The 15,823-nt window shown below is 43.4% G+C and overlaps 1 protein-coding gene and 1 pseudogene across 1 annotated transcript; one reads left to right on the forward strand and one right to left on the reverse strand.

Moving 5' to 3' along the window:
- Nucleotides 1-182: 182 nt before the first annotated feature.
- On the forward strand, nucleotides 183-3,241 carry LOC121146505 (annotated as a pseudogene).
- A 9,130-nt stretch (nucleotides 3,242-12,371) lies between these two features.
- On the reverse strand, nucleotides 12,372-13,295 carry LOC121146512 (putative gustatory receptor clone PTE01). Its single transcript, XM_040965975.1, has one exon. The coding sequence runs from the start codon at nucleotides 13,281-13,283 to the stop codon at nucleotides 12,372-12,374; it is 912 nt and encodes a 303-aa protein (XP_040821909.1). The 5' UTR covers nucleotides 13,284-13,295.
- Nucleotides 13,296-15,823: the final 2,528 nt, after the last annotated feature.

Genomic DNA, 15,823 nt, shown 5'->3' on the forward strand with positions numbered 1-15,823 from the left:
GCCCAGGGGCCAGCTGGTGCTTAGAAGTCAGAGAGCTGCTTAATGAGCAGGTGCCTGGAGCTATAAGTAACTCCTCTGCTGTGGTGCCTCAGAGTGTGCAACCTTGGGCTAGAAGCAGCCTGGTTGTTGCATTTCTGCCAGAATCTGGCTCAGGGACCAGTGCCTCCCTCCTTCCCTCTGCCATGTCTGCTACGGAGCATCAGTCTCCAGCATCCATCACCTTGGGAGGAATTCGGGATTCCATACTGACACCTTCTTCCCGCAGTTCACACGTAGGTATGCCAAGCGGACATTGCAAGAGGTGTCCCAGGCTGTGGACAGAGAACTTTTATTTGGCTAAAACGAGTACTTAACTAACCTAGCTAACATCTGAAATAAATTGGGGTTAGTGACTGCTATGTTTCACTAATGAGTGCATTTTTCATGATTATCAAAGGGTAGCAAATTTTTTGGATCTCCTTGGCAATTGTAATTTTAGTGAGGAATTGGGGGTAAGAAAAGATCAATTTCAAATATTTATTTTTATTATTTTGTTGTTGGAAAGGCGGATGTACAGAGAGGAGAGACAGAGAGAAGATCTTCCATCCGATGATTCACTCCCCAAGTGAGCGCAAGGGGTCGATACTACGCCGATCCGAAGCCAGGAGCCTCTTCCGGGTCTCCCACGCGGGTGCAGGTTCCCAAAGCTTTGGGCCATCCTCGACTGCTTTCCCAGGCCACAGGCAGGGAGGTGGAAGGGAAGCGGGGCTGCCGGGATTAGAACCGGCGGCCATATGGGATCCCGGGCGTGCAAGGCGAGGACCTTTAACCACTTGCGCCACCGCGCCAGGCCCAAGAAAAGATCAATTTTAGTAGACAGAGAGAGGTGTAAGCTGCCTAGAGTACATACAGCCAAATTTGTAGCATTTGGGGGTTTGGGAGAGATATGGTCTGAAATTTTCCATGTGAAGGTAAATGTCATGTAGTGAGAGGTCATATGAGTTTTGCAGTGTCAAGGAGTTTGATTGTTCATCACATGAGACTGAGTAGAGGGGGGAAAGTTTAATCCCTAGGCATTTACTAGCCTCTGCAGACTGAGTCATCACTCTGTCAATTCAGTTTGTGAAATTGAAATGTAACTGACTTTCCCATATTACCAATAAAGTGACAGGTGAGGGAAAATGCTTGCATGAGAATCCTGAGAGTTAACAGTCTTCTCTCTGCTGACACTGCATTCTCGCATGACTCCATGTTATCTTCAGGATCCAGTAAGAGTTCTATCCATGATACCTGCATGACAGTTACTGCATCATCTGTGAATTGGATAAAAGCTGGTGTTTCCAGCCACTTGCATTTTCTCCTGCAATTTCATTGTTTTCCTTTTGTAATGTCAGGAGAGAGAGTTTTATTCCTACCTTCGTTGTCTTTTTACCTACAAAGATTGACCATTTTCAACAGTTTTTCTGCCATGCAGACCTTTGGTGTGCACTCAATTGTAGGTCAGGGCAATGCAAAATGTACTTAGATGGTAGGTTGCTATGGTCCAAAATATCTCGTGCAAAAATATGACTTAATCTGTAGTTAGGGGAGGTTATAAAAAATCAAGGAACTCTATATTTTCCAAACCATATGAACAAAAATAAGTGCATCTATTAGCTGCATTTCATAGACATCATGATGCATGCTGCTAAGTTTAAGAGGACTTGTAAAAGGACTTGTTTTGCAATTTTCAAATTCATTAACTCATCCTAAGACCCACACCACTGTTAGTAAGCCTAAAAAGTTGATTCTCTAAAATGATCTTAATAAGTCACCTTTATGCATGTTTGCAACCAAGCTGCATGTTGACTTGCTCTTATCATTCAACATCCTATGTGATTCCTCTTTGCTTTGCTTGATTGAATCATTTACCATAAGTCATAGCTGTTCTGATTTTGGTTGCACCATTTAACTGAAGATCACTTATCATTCAAAAGCAAAATGAACCCCATTGTCATTTGGAACAACATATAATATACTGCATCTTCCCCTCCATTCTTGGTCATTCATTTAATTGGAAAATCAATAGTGAGTTTGTGACCAGTGATGAATTGATATTTCTCAAGTGGCCAAAGAATATCTCATTAAATGTCAGAAATATTTGATGTTTTAGTGAAGAACTGAGAGTGGAAGTTAATTTCCCTGGAAAGGATCAGAATGTGACTGAGTCATCTGCAAATTTGGGAGCTACATTCTGAATGGAAAAACATGAATTTTGGATCTCTGCTCTGCTGGTTACATCTGCTTTGTATGAATATGACTCAGCTTCAAATACTTCCTCCTGGTAGTGAAATGTATGACACAAAAATAAGAAACCAATCTCAGCTTTCAGAATTCCTTCTCCTGGGATTCTCAGAGGACACAGCACTGCAACCTCCCATTTTTGGGCTGTTCCTCTCCATATATCTAGTCACTGTCAGTGAGAACCTACTCATTGTCCTAGCCATCCTCTCAGACGCACACCTCCAAACACCCATGTACTTCTTCCTCACCAATGTCTCCTTGGTGGATGTCTGCTTCACCTCCACTACCATCCCAAAGATGCTGGTGAATATTCAGATGCAGAGCAGAGCCATCACCTACGCAGGCTTCATCACACAGATGTTCTTCTTCATATTATTTGCTGGATGGGATGACTTTCTCCTGCCTGTAATGGCCTATGACTGGCTTGTCGCCATCTGTCACCCTCTGCACTACATAGCTAACATGACCCCCTGGCACTGTGTGCAGCTAGTGCTGGTGCGCTGGGTCATAGGTGCTTTGGATTCACTGGTGCTTACGGGTGCTGAGACTGAGCTTCTGCACACACCTGGATATCCCTCACTTTTACTGTAAATTGAATCAGGTGATCCACAGAGCCTGTTCTGACACCTTTCTCAATGATCTCATGATGAATTTTGCAACTGTGCTGCTGGCAGGAGGTCCCCTGGCTGGGATCCTGTACTCCTACTCTAAGATCATCTCCTCCATCCGAGCCATCTCATCAAAACAGGGCAAGCATAAAGCCTTTTCCACCTGTGCCTCTCATCTCTTGACTATCTCCCTATTTTATGGCACAGTCATTGGTGTGTACCTCAGTGCCAGTGCTGCCCCAAGTTCAGCCTCAACTGCAGCAGCCTCAGTGATGTACACCGTGGTCACCCCCATGCTGAACCCCTTCATCTACAGCCTGAGGAACACAGACATGAAGAGGGCTCTGAAAAGACTGTTGTTCCATAAATGATAGTGGAACCCACAGTTTTGGGGCTGAGCAGTGTCCATGACTCATGTCTCATACTCAGGGTCAAATACTGTGATGAATTTACCAATAGAGGAAGCAGAGCTTGCTTGGTCTGTTCACTGTCTAGTTTTATATTTTTTTAATGCTTAATTCCTCTGTTTTCACTGCAAATGAAAGCTAACTGCATTGCATTGTGTGTTTTCTCTAGTGGCACACAGTTTTTTTCTGATTTTTCATTTTTTTTTCCCACATTTACTGAAATCATTGTTCCAGAAATAAAAGGGATCTGAAATTTTATGGAGAAATAGAAATGCATGAGGAGTTAATCTATGTGCTAAACAACTTTTAATTCCATGTGTATTTTTTACAGTGTATAAACTGCTTCCTACCTTTCATTCCTGTAACAATTCAGTATTCTCTTTAGTACATAAATTTGTCTTTTTTAAGAATTGGCCTGTTTGAGTATACATACTGTTCTCCAGTTGCACAGAATTGGTTCCAGAAAGATAAGATTTTATTACCTGAATGATATTCCTTTGTTTATATGTAACAGATGCCTGTTGATGAAACCTTAATTAGCATAACAATTACACATGCTCCTTGAACTGCATGAGGCTAAGTGTGCAGAATTGAAATGTCCACATCTCTCATGATATGATTTCTTGTTAAAAAGACATCGTGTGAGAGCCCAGCGCCATGGCCAAGTAGCTAAAGTCCTCCCCTTGAACATGCCAGCATTTTATATGGGCGCCATTTAATCCCAAGAACCCCACTTCCCATCCAGCTCCCTGCTTGTGACCTGGGAAAGCTATGAAGGATGGTCCAAAATCTTGGGACCAGGCACAAACGTGGGAGACCTGGAAGAGGATCTGGGCTCAACAGCTTTCCCAGGCCACAAGCAGGAAGCTGGATGGGAAGTGGAGCTGCCAGGATTAGAATCGGTGCCCATATGGAATCCCGGTGCATTCAATGTGAGGACTTTAGCTGATAGGCCACTACACCGGGCCCAGTTCAACATTTTTAATCTCCACTTTCTTTTTCAAGCTCAAAAGGTTTAAAATATAGGTGGTCAGACTGAGGAAAGTATGTACATGTAGAAAATAAAAATAAACACAACTGCACGTAACTAAATAATAGTATATTAACTAAATAATAACAAAATATTTTTTACTATGGTTAACTTGCCTGTGTTTAATATGTATTTATTTTTGTGTAAAAAAGTGAGAGAAAAAGAGGTAAAAATAGGGAGGGAGAGAGAGAGAGAGAGAGAGAGAGAGAGATTGATTTCCTATTTCTGAAGTGGTCATAACAACTGAAACTAGAACAGGTTAAAGCACAAAGATGGCAGAGGCCCAAACACACAGGTCATCTTCCACCACATTCTCAGGCACAATTCAAGGACAGTGGATCAAAATTGGAGCACAGCTACCCAGTCTGCCTTGTGCCTAGGTAAAAGTATAGTGCTGGGAGAAAAGCAGCTAGTAGCTCGTATGAATTCTGGGCCTGCTTAATGCCAAATCTGTGTTAACTATCTCCCTATGCATTCAGGGTTGTTTATTCCTTTTTGCTTTCTTTCTTGTTTAAATGCTAAGTGGAGAAGCAGGGGGACTCCAGGCTGGGACATGCTACCATGGTTCCAGGCAGCAGTGGCTGCAGCTTGCCTGGGGAAGGAGGCTTGGGAACATATTGGAATGGGAGTGGCTGGGAGCATGTTTGACCTGAGAAGAATGATTTCTGTGTTCTTCCAATGACCTGGCCACTGAACTTGCAGGAAGACAGGTATGATGGAATGAATTAGACAGGGAAAACGGAGGGTATGTCTGGGACAGGCCAAGGCCCTTCCCCACCTGGGAGGCATAGGCTAGGATAAAAAGGATTACCTGCTTCCCATCGGTGCATGCAAAAGATGTGTGCTAGTGGGCATACCTTGCTGGTTTGTATTAGCGCAATGATAGACTACATCAAGATTGCCAACAGCACCCACCAGAATGTATAAGAACTGGATTTGGGAGTAGATTCTCCAGGATATTTGTGGTCTCACTTCCCTGAGACAACCACACTAGCTGGCAATGGGGAGAACTAGGGGTGGTGACAGACCACGCCAGGCTGGACCACAAAATCATCTGACCAGAACCCACTTGACACTCATGGGAGCGGAGGCTGTGAGGAAACCAAGTAGGGACAGTACATGCAAGGCTCAGGACTGAGGGCAGATCATATCAGGTTGGGCCACTGCCCCCACTGGCATGTGTGAGATCCAGAGCTGGGAACAGGCACAGTGACAGAACTTGGGGAGCTCACAAGTGTGCAGTTCCCCCTGGGGAGCATGAGAGTTGGCTTTGGGGTGGGGGCTTGGCCGGACACATCTGTAGTACACATCAGCATTTATGCAGGCCAGGTCTGAAGGCAGGCTAGGTGGGACCAAACCTGAGAAATTGCTCTCACATAAGAGAGCCTGGAAAGGAAGTGTGCTGTGCCCTGCTGGGCTAGGCTATAACACTTACCTGCAAGAGCTGAGACTGTGGATGTACCAAGACAGGTTAAATTGAAACACCTACCAACACACACAAGACCCAGGAATGATAACAGGCCTATTAAGGAAACTTGCTGGGCTAGAGCTCCCATTGGTGAGTGGAAGGCAGAGTTCAGGCTGGACCAGGCTGGACAAGGCCACAGTATCTGTCAGCAGGTTTGTGAACTGGTGTGGGTTCAGGCCAGTCTGATAAAGGTCCCAGAACCCACTGATGCTTTCAAGAACAATCCTCTGAAGAAAGAATCAGCATCCCCTACTGACCCAGAAGAGCTGAGTTTCATGTCTTCCATGATGTCCACTACTACTCAGGCATCAGCAACAGAGGAGACACACTCCTAACACCTGTACTCCAGGGTTAGAGTTTAATGAGGTAGTTGGGGAACCCGCAAGAGATCTTACTTGGGGTGACCTCAGACTTGACTCGTCTGTGCACTGGCCAGGGCAGGGTCAGATTCAGTCTATCACCTATACCAGCAGATGGACACATTGTTGCCTAGACCCAATTCTCACATGAACTGATGGTTTCTGTGACCCAGCAATAGGTACAGCCTGGCAGGAAAGTGCCCACAGTTCCTCTGTAAGGCATGTTCCTAACACCAGATTTTGTACCTGCCAGGAGCTGTTGCAATTTTCCCCAGCATGAGTCACATCTAGTCCTGGAACTTGTCAGCTGGGCTGTGGCCTAGCTCAGCTGGCCTGCACCCATTCAGTCTCTTGTGTTTGCCAGTGGGAGACCCAGATTCAGTTCCCAGCTCCCAACATCAGCTCATGGCCAAGGATCAGCAGCTGCAGTCACCAAGTGCCAGAGTCCAGCTCCAACTGAGTTCGGAACTCGCGAAGGGTGCTTGAGTAGGCATAAGAGAAAATAAATGGACCAGTATGATTTCAGAATCATAATGGACAATGCAAGGAAGTTGCCACCCTTATATTTATACAGAAACAGCCACACGCCATGGCACAGACTTTTCACCTCATAGTCAAGTGGGTGTTTCCAAGGATAATTTTGCCCTTTGTTTCACCTTAAAGATCTCAATAGAAATTCTCAATATCAATCAGTAACATATTCCTACTACAATCCCCATTCTACAGATTAATCTTGAATCAGTTAAGGGAAAAAATGCATCACAAAAAGGGGGAACCTAAAGATCAAGGATGGTCAAATGGAGACAGCAGAGATAGACAGCATGAATAATAAAATAATAAATAATAAAAGGCCCTTTTGCAGTTATCAGCTACATTAACCTCCAAGCTCACATTGATAGTAAAAAACCAACTGCACAGCAATAAACAATGCCTGGATAGATTACAGAATTATTCAGCGGGATGGTCTGGTGTCCATGCAAAGGAAGGTGGAACTGCCTTCAAGTGGCTTGTAGAGATATCCACCCGGGCCCTGCCATGCAGAGGGAAAATCCTTGCAGCCCTTCCTGCAATGGAACAGTTCTCCACACACCTTTATGTCCTCCACACCCACTGCACAGACCCCACTACCCGAGGAGTGACCCAGTTGGTGAGAGCTACCTATCATCCTTTCTCTCTGCCACTCAAATGAATAAAACCTAACATTCTCCAGTGATTCAACGCAAGGCAGAACATATTGCTTTGTTGTGAGTAAGGTCATCTCTGACTCTTCAGTCATAAGGAATCTATCTGCGAAAATACGAGGTCCATTGCACACAACATTTCACACGTGCAGTTGGTCAGCAAATTGTGCCTGACAACACTGTCAGGTGACAAAAGAGAGAGTGTAAAGAAGGAGCTGAATATGAACAAAGTTTGATAGAGTGATATCCCAATGTCGGCTGTAAGCTATGTGAGTGTGCTGAGAATTCGAATTCTGAATGAGACAACAAAAATTTGGAATTTCTGCTGCGTTGGTTACATCTGTTTTTATGAATATGTTTCAGGTTCAACTACTTCTTCCTGACAGTGATCTACACCACATGAAACTGAGAAATGAAACTCAGCTTTCAGAACTCCTTCTCCTGGTATTCTCAGAAGAGCTGGAACTACAATCTATTAAATTTAGGCTGTTCATCTCTATGTATGTGATCTCTGTCATCGAGAACCTGTTAATTATCCTGGCCATCCTCTCAGACCCACACCTCTACACACCCATGTATTTCTTCTTTGCCAACCTGTCCTTCTCTGGCATCTGCTTCAACTCCACCACCGTCCCCAAGAAGCTGGTGAACATTCAGACACACAGCAGAGCCATTGGCTCTGCAGGCTGCATCACACAGTTGTTCTTCTTCATAATCTTTTCAGCACTAGATGACTATCTTCTGGCTGTGATGGCCTATGACCAGTTTGTTGCTGTCTGTAACCGCCTGCATGACAGGGTCATCATTAATCCCCCATGTCTGTGTGCAGCTCGTTCTATTGTGCTGGACCATCCCTATACCGTGTGGCTTGTTAAACAGCTTGTTGATGCTGAGACTGAGCTTCTGCAGATGCCCCTGGAAATCCTTCATTTATCTGTGAGTTAAATCAAGTAATCTACAGAGCCTGTTCTGACACCTTTCTCAATGACCTCATAATGCACTTTTCAGCTGTGCTTTTAGAGGATGGTACCCTGGCTGGGATCCTGTACTCTTACTCAATATCACCTCCTCCATCCGTGCCATCTCATCAAAACAGGGCAAGCGTAAAGCCTTTTCCACCTGTGCCTCTCATCTCCACCATCTTCCTATTTTATGGTATCTGCATAGGTGTGTACCTCAGTGCCAATGCTGCCCCAAGTTCAGCTTCAACTGCAGCAGCCTCGGTGATGTACACAGTGGTCACCCCCATGCTGAACCCCTTCTTCTGCAGCCTGAGGAACACAGATATGAAGAAGGCTATGAAAAGACTGTTGTTCCATCAATGATAGTGGAACCCACGGTGTTGGGGTATAAGCAGTGTCAGTTATGTCATGCCTCAGACAATGTGATGAATTTATCAGAGGAGGAAGCAGAACATCCTAAATAGGTTCACATTGTTTTTTTTTTAATGCTTAATCCCTCTGAGTAAACAGCAGATGAATGACCAACTATATTGCATTTCCTGTTATCTGGTAGATTAATTTAAAAATGTAAAGAACATTGTAGAAAAACTAAAGGAGATGACAGCCATTGAAATATGACTAATATCTTAAAATTTTATTTAAGAAATACATTAAACCTATTCAAATTATATCCATAAAAGATTTAAAAATATTTTTAAATTTCTCTTTTTAAACAATTTTACTTAGTTCGTTAGGGTACAAAGGGTCAAGGGCTACAGGGAAGTGGGTAATGCCTTTGTTTCCACACTAATATCATTTTTTCCCCTGTATCTGGGCTCAGGAGAAACAAAGGGAAAAGCCCCACCCAGCCTCCCACCCATCGCAGGTCCCTGATATGAGGCATGCTGTGAGGGTCCTGCTCAAGCAGTTTTGATAGTTCAACATGTCTGATTTGTTCCAATTTTGCCATTCCAAACATGATGAAACCTATTCAGAATTCACAGGCTGACATAGTGTCTTCATGATTAGGGTTCTGAGATCAGCAGTTCAGTTGGAGGGATCTCCAAAGAAACTTCATCTAAGATGATTCCAAACCTGATTCTTGTGTGAATTTGCCAGGACAGGGTCGGGCACAGTCCGTTGCCCCAATCAGCTTATGCACATGCTGGTCGAAGCAATTGCTGGGTCAGTTCTGTTTCCAGCCCTGTCATCCACTTGAACCAATGAGTGATGTAGTCCAGCTCGATCCTACCCACCTCAAACTTGGTCTGCATGCAAACAAATTGGGAGCTGCAGCCTAGTTGGGGCAACTCCCCATAACCCAACTAGGCCTGTTCCCTACCCTGGTTCCCATGCATGCCAGTATGTACCGCAGACTTGTTCAGTCTGTCCCACATTCCATTTAGCTCTTGTGCTTGCCAGTGGGCATTGAAACCTAGTTCAATCCAACCAACCTACTATTCAGCCCACACACATACTGTGCTCTCCAGTGGGAGTGGTTACGCAGAGGGAGGTGTCCACTATCTCCCTACTAGGACCCTCCAATTTCTGGTTATGCACTCTCCAGGTGGTTCTGGCATTTAACTTAACAGAATTATCTCCCAGTGCCAGCCTCTGCCAGTTGGTGATGTGGCAAAGGCCAACCTTCACCCACTCTAATTTTTGCTTGCACCAGTCAGAACAGTCAGCCCAATCTGGCCCTTCCCCAATCTAACCCACATGAGGCCCACAGGTGTTGTAGCCCTGCCTGGTCTGGTCTGACCCCTTTCCAACTCATGCTCTCCAGTGGGAGTGGTTGTCCAGCAGGGCAGCCCAAATTCCCCTGCCAGCTTTGCCTCCCCCCAATTTTCACGTGTGCTGTTTGGGCATTGCAACCACGTCTGGTATGGCTCACAACACCTTGGCATTCCTTATTCTGCCCTGGTATGTGTTGTGACTGAAGTTGGCCCAATCAACACTCTATTCTGGTGTTTGGATTTGCCAACAGTTGATGTAAAGGGTTCAGCCTGGTCTGTCCCCCACCTGTGCCATATGTATAATGTTGGGTATATTCCTCTGGCCTGTTCTGGGTTGCTCCATATTGTGGTTCTTGCACTCAACTGTAGGGACTGTTTACTGACAGAAAAGTTTCACAAGCTGCTCTTTCAGAACCTCTCCTTATGCCAGATCTTGTGCATACTGGTGGTTCCATGGGCCAGCCCTCATTGCTGGACTTCAATCAACTCCAGTTCTTAATGTTGGATGTTTCATCCCATCCAAGGCTTGTCCATACCCAGACACTGCTCACATATGGCTCAGTAGCAGTGGAGACACAGCCTAGTCCATTCTACATCTACCCAGATTCTCCAGAGCACCAGGTGGTGCTGGCGCCTAGCTCAGTTTGGTGTGTCCAGCCACAGTCCAAACTTGTGCCAAGGGATATTGCAGCCGTACCCAGACCAGAACGCAGCCCCCATACCCTAGCATGGGAATCCCATCCCAGAAATGGTGTACTCTCACAACTCCCCAACCAAGTCTATTCCCAGCCCTAGATTGCGGGCATGCCAGTGGGTGTTCTGACCCAGTTGGCTTAGCCCCTCACCTGTCTCAACCTTCAATGCTGTTCTGTAATATCCCTGCCTCATGCAGACCACTTAGTGTCAGAACCTAGATCAGAATGACATGTGCTCCATCCAGATTTCTGTTCTTGTTCTGAGTTGAGGTTTGCTTGGCCCTATGCGGTCCTCCTCCTTCCAGTTGCTTCTAGGCCCAACCCACATCCTAATTTAAGATGCACGTTCAGATGTTGCTGCCCTGACCTGCCCAGTTTGCCAATGGTTCCTTTACCCAGAAGTGATGGCAGGTGCCATGGTCACTCCTAACTTAGCTCATTGCCACCCCAGCTCGCGAGCTAATTTGCAGGACTTATATTTCCACAGGATTGTGTCCACACTTCCCTCACAGAATCTACCCATGGACCACATTCTCTCACATGCTGGTTAGTGTCTTGACCCTGCCAAATGTGACCAGTCCACTCTCCCACCACCCAATCAGGTAATTGTACCTAACCCTGCAATACAGGCTTCAATCCATGGAGCTTTGGTGTGGACTGTTGTGTGGAAGTTAGTGATGTGCTGTGCTAACAGTCCATCTCAGGATCAATCTGGCCCGAATGGATCTTATGGACTCTCCCCTCCAAACCACCAGATTTCAGTCCCCACGCTTGCCAGAAAGTTTCATGACCATGTTACTAGGAATCAGGCAGAATTCATCTCTCACCTACACTAAAACTGGCTTTATCCATGGGTGTCCCTACATATCCCCAAAACCCCAGAGTTAGCTGCCAGGGGGGCCAGGAGCAGAGCCTGGCAGCACTTGGTGCACTGGTCGCCCAAATCCAAGGATTCAGTTACTGCCTTCCAACAGTGGCTTAGGCCTGAGTCCCCAGAATTGTTTCCAACCCAGCAGTGGCAACCCCCACAGTCACCACACTGCAGGGAGCAACAAGCTGCCCCCAATCTCAAGGCCTGAACCCCTCTCAAACACATCTTGCCACAAGAAAAGGAATACAATATTAAAGTTAAAACTTTTACTGGAGTATTCAATAGCAGACTGTCAAAAAATAAATTAATTATTTTGGGCTTTTCATATAATGATTTTATTTATTATGCATCTTTTTTAACACCTCAGACTAATTTCAAATTTAAAACTGAGAGGTAGTAAAAAGAATCCCCATTTTACTCCAAAACCCATTTTCTGGGTTACATCTCATGTTGACATCTTTGTTATCATTATATATATATGTATATATATATAATATACATAATATATTATTATATTATATACAAATTCCTTAATTTTAATCAAAAAATCTATTTTCCAACATTCATATTGAAATTGGTCACTTGAATTCTTGAAGTAGGAAGGAAAAAGAAAAAGAACCTAGAGTAATAAATAGAACCATATATACACACTTATTTAATAGTCTCTGTTACAGAAAAGACAAAAGGAAGCAATAGTCAGTCAGAAAATATGGAGAAGAAAGAAAACCATGAGAGTCTCATAACTGGATGGGTGAACGGAGTGAGATTCTCATGTCTACATACTTTATGTTGCCGTCTTGTCAAACCCACGGATCAGATGGAGGACACAGAAACTAGATGAGACTGTTTTTTGAAGACCCTGCACATGGCCCTCTTGATGTCCCCATTCCTCAGGCTGTAGATGAATGGGTTGAGCATGGGGGTGACCACTGCATATGTCACTGAGGCCACTGCACTCTTCCTAGTAGATATTGAGAAAGCTGAGGTCAAATACACCCCAAAGGCTGTTCCATAAAATAAGCCAACAACTGTGAGGTGAGAACCACAGGTGGAGAAGGTTTTATGCCTCCCCTCTGGAGATGGGACCCTCAGAATGCAGGAAATGATTTTATAGTAAGAGTAAAAGATCCCTGAGATAGGGAAAAAGACAAATAGAAGCCCAACAAAATATATAAATATGTCATGGGTCAAGGTGTTTGTGCAGGTGAGGTTGAGAAGCTGAGAAGGGTCACAGAAGAAGCTAGAAATTTCCAATGTTTTGAAGCAGGTAACTTCTAAAACCATCACATTGTGCAGTAGGGTATCCAGCAGGCTGGCCACAAATGTCATTGCAACTAGGAAGCCACAGCAGTGAGGGTTCATGATGACTTGGTAATGTAGGGAGTGACAGATGGCAACAAATCGATCATAGGCCATCACTGTAAGCAGCAAATCATCCATGCACCCAAAGATGATGGAGAAAGACATCTGAGTTAGGCAACCAGCATAGGAGATGTCTGTCCTGTGGGTGAGGATGGCAACAATCAACCTGGGAACCGTGGTGGAGGTGAGACCCACGTCAGCAAAGGACAGGCTGCAGAGGAAGAAGTACATGGGTGTGTGCAGGTGGCAGTCTGAGGTGACAGCCAGGATGATGAGCAGGTTCCCGAGCACTGAGAGCAGGTACATGGAAAGGAACAGTCCCAGCAGCACAGGATGCAGATCTGGATTCTTGGAGAAGACCATGAGTTGGAATTCTGAGATACGTGTGCGATTTTGGAATTCAATATAACCTGAATTACTTTTTGGAAAGAAAGCAATGTTGGTTAAATATGATAAACAATTGCTTAGCACTAGCATGTGTAGTTAGCTCATCTAGTCATGGACATAACACAAAGATATCACTAAGCCTCATGATAAGAATGCTATAAAATGGAAAAAGAAGGGTAGAGGCTGTTTTTTTGGTGGGGATGGAATTTTGAAATTCACAACTGTTATGTGATACGTATTTTGCCCCTAATTTGGTTCACCTGAGAGAAGCATCATTTAATTTGTTCAGGACTTTTATGATAGTTTGGCATTCTGCCTTCTTTCCTGTCACAATAAAAATACTCTTATATTTTTAAATTTTATTATTTCATTTTATGACATACTTCTATAGGCTCTTGGATTTCCCTTAATCCCTCTCTAACACATTGATTTCCTGTATAGTATTACAGTGGTAAAGTTGATAGAGTCCTAATTCCATCATTGTGGGCATGTACCATGCAGAAAGTCCAGTATCTTATTGGAAAGATAAATTTAACAGTTTCCTTGGGTGTCCATGATCTGAAAGTAGAGATGACAGAATATCATCCCCTCAAATTAAAAGCCACAATACAAAATCAACAACAGGAAATAAAATGGAATTTACAACATCATAAAGTTAACTAACATGCTACCGAATGATGAATGTGTAGAAAATGCAAGTTCTGTAACTACTTTGTTGACATCTCAATTTTAGTTTATTTATAACCAACTGTTATAAACCTTAAAATAGCTGTATGGTATTATTCAGCTGCCTCACGTCCCCTTTTATTTCCATATTTACATTTAGCTGTTTATAGTATTCAAGCAAGATTTTACGGATCTTTGTGAAATTTAGGATATTCCAAACAGGCTTATAACTCAAAAAAGCCATATATTAATGATTGAGGAGCAGAACAGTTTTAGGAGGAGTGCGCAGAGAAATCTTCAATATCTTAGTCAGTGAGCAGTAACTGATGTTTGTATCTTACTTAGTGAGGTACATGAGAGTCCAGGATGACTTTTCCTTGACAATAAGAATATTCTATAAGATATGTGAATGGAGTACAGTTGAGTTATAGAATTTGATACTTGCACCAATTTATTAAGGCATTAGCATTTTCTGTCCCAATTTAAAAGAAAAAATCATTATCAGCCACATGCTTTTAAAATATATATTCAGAGCCTGTTGTGGCAGCAAAAGGGCTAAAACCCTTGCCTTGCATGCACCAGAATCCCTCATGGCACCAGTTGTAATCCAACCAGCCCCACTTCCCATACAGCTCCCTGCCTGTGGCCTGAGAAAGCAGTCGAGGATGGTACAAAACCTTGGAACCCTACACCCATGTGGGAGACCCGGAAGAGGCTCCTGGATCCTGGCTCCTGGCTTTGTATCAGCTTAATTCTGGCCATTGTGGCACTTGGGGAGTGATCAATATATGAAAAATATTCCTCTCTGTCTCTCCTCTTCTCTATGTATTTGAATTTGCAATAAAATAAATAAACCTTTAAAAATACATGTACATTCAAATATAACATCGAATAATCTCTAGAAATCATTCACATATGTTAACTGAGTAAATATATCATCTATGTTGGATATTTCTATTTGTCTCTTTCAGACAAGGAAGTGCCTGAGAAGGGAGTAAGGATATTGGTATTTTTGTTGACGTCATTCACTCACTATTGACACAGCATATAAGGGTCACTACACCTCTTTGTGGTTGTATTCTCTACTGGATGAAGAATGAATAAAGATAAAGCTATGATATGCAGCATCATTTGTTTAATAATCTAAGACAAGTATAAGACAAATGAAGCATCGAGATGAGGTTCAGATCAGAAATATTTGTTAATTTTTTTTAAATATAGAATTCATCATGTTGGAGCAGTCACAAACAATAGCAATAATGTACAGACCCTTAAAGGAAATGACAGAACGCACTTGTCCTTCACACACACACAAATGCTGTTCTCTAGGCCCATGTGGCACTGCTGAGAGAACCTACAGTGCAGACAGGAAACCACCAAGTGTGGGAACATCACATCTTATTGGACAAATATTGGGGTTCAATGAGGCTTCCCTTCTATAATTAACAACCTGGAGAGAGGGATGTGCAAGTGTCCTGCAAGGTACAGGGTCTACGAGTCAGTTTCCAAACAGGTACCATATTCTTATACAAGGGGATATTATACATCAAAGAAATTTTGATGTATTTTTGTCATATTCTCCACTCCTTTCAGTATAAACATTCTTTAATGCAAAGTTGTTTTCTTCCTATTCTATGTGAAAAGTGTATATTTTGAAATGGTTATGTATGCATTTCAAACGTTGTTTGCACCATTTTTATGAACATTGGGAGTCTTATATAAGGACAGAAGCCAAAGGTCTTGTTATAGAAATAGGAAATTAGTACACCAGGCCAGAAGATATTTTAATTGAAAGAAGAAACAAATGAATTACTGAATATATAAAAAAAATATTCAAAAATCATTCAGGA

Source organism: Ochotona curzoniae, unplaced genomic scaffold (assembly GCF_017591425.1).
Source record: "Ochotona curzoniae isolate NIBS_2020 unplaced genomic scaffold, NIBS_Ocur_1.0 contig_1328, whole genome shotgun sequence".
NCBI classification, from domain to species: Eukaryota; Metazoa; Chordata; class Mammalia; order Lagomorpha; family Ochotonidae; genus Ochotona; species Ochotona curzoniae.

Excerpts from the sequence above, each read along its gene's own strand:
- LOC121146512 (XM_040965975.1), bottom strand. The coding sequence starts at position 13,283 with ATGGTCTTCTCCAAGAATCCAGATCTGCATCCTGTGCTGCTGGGACTG.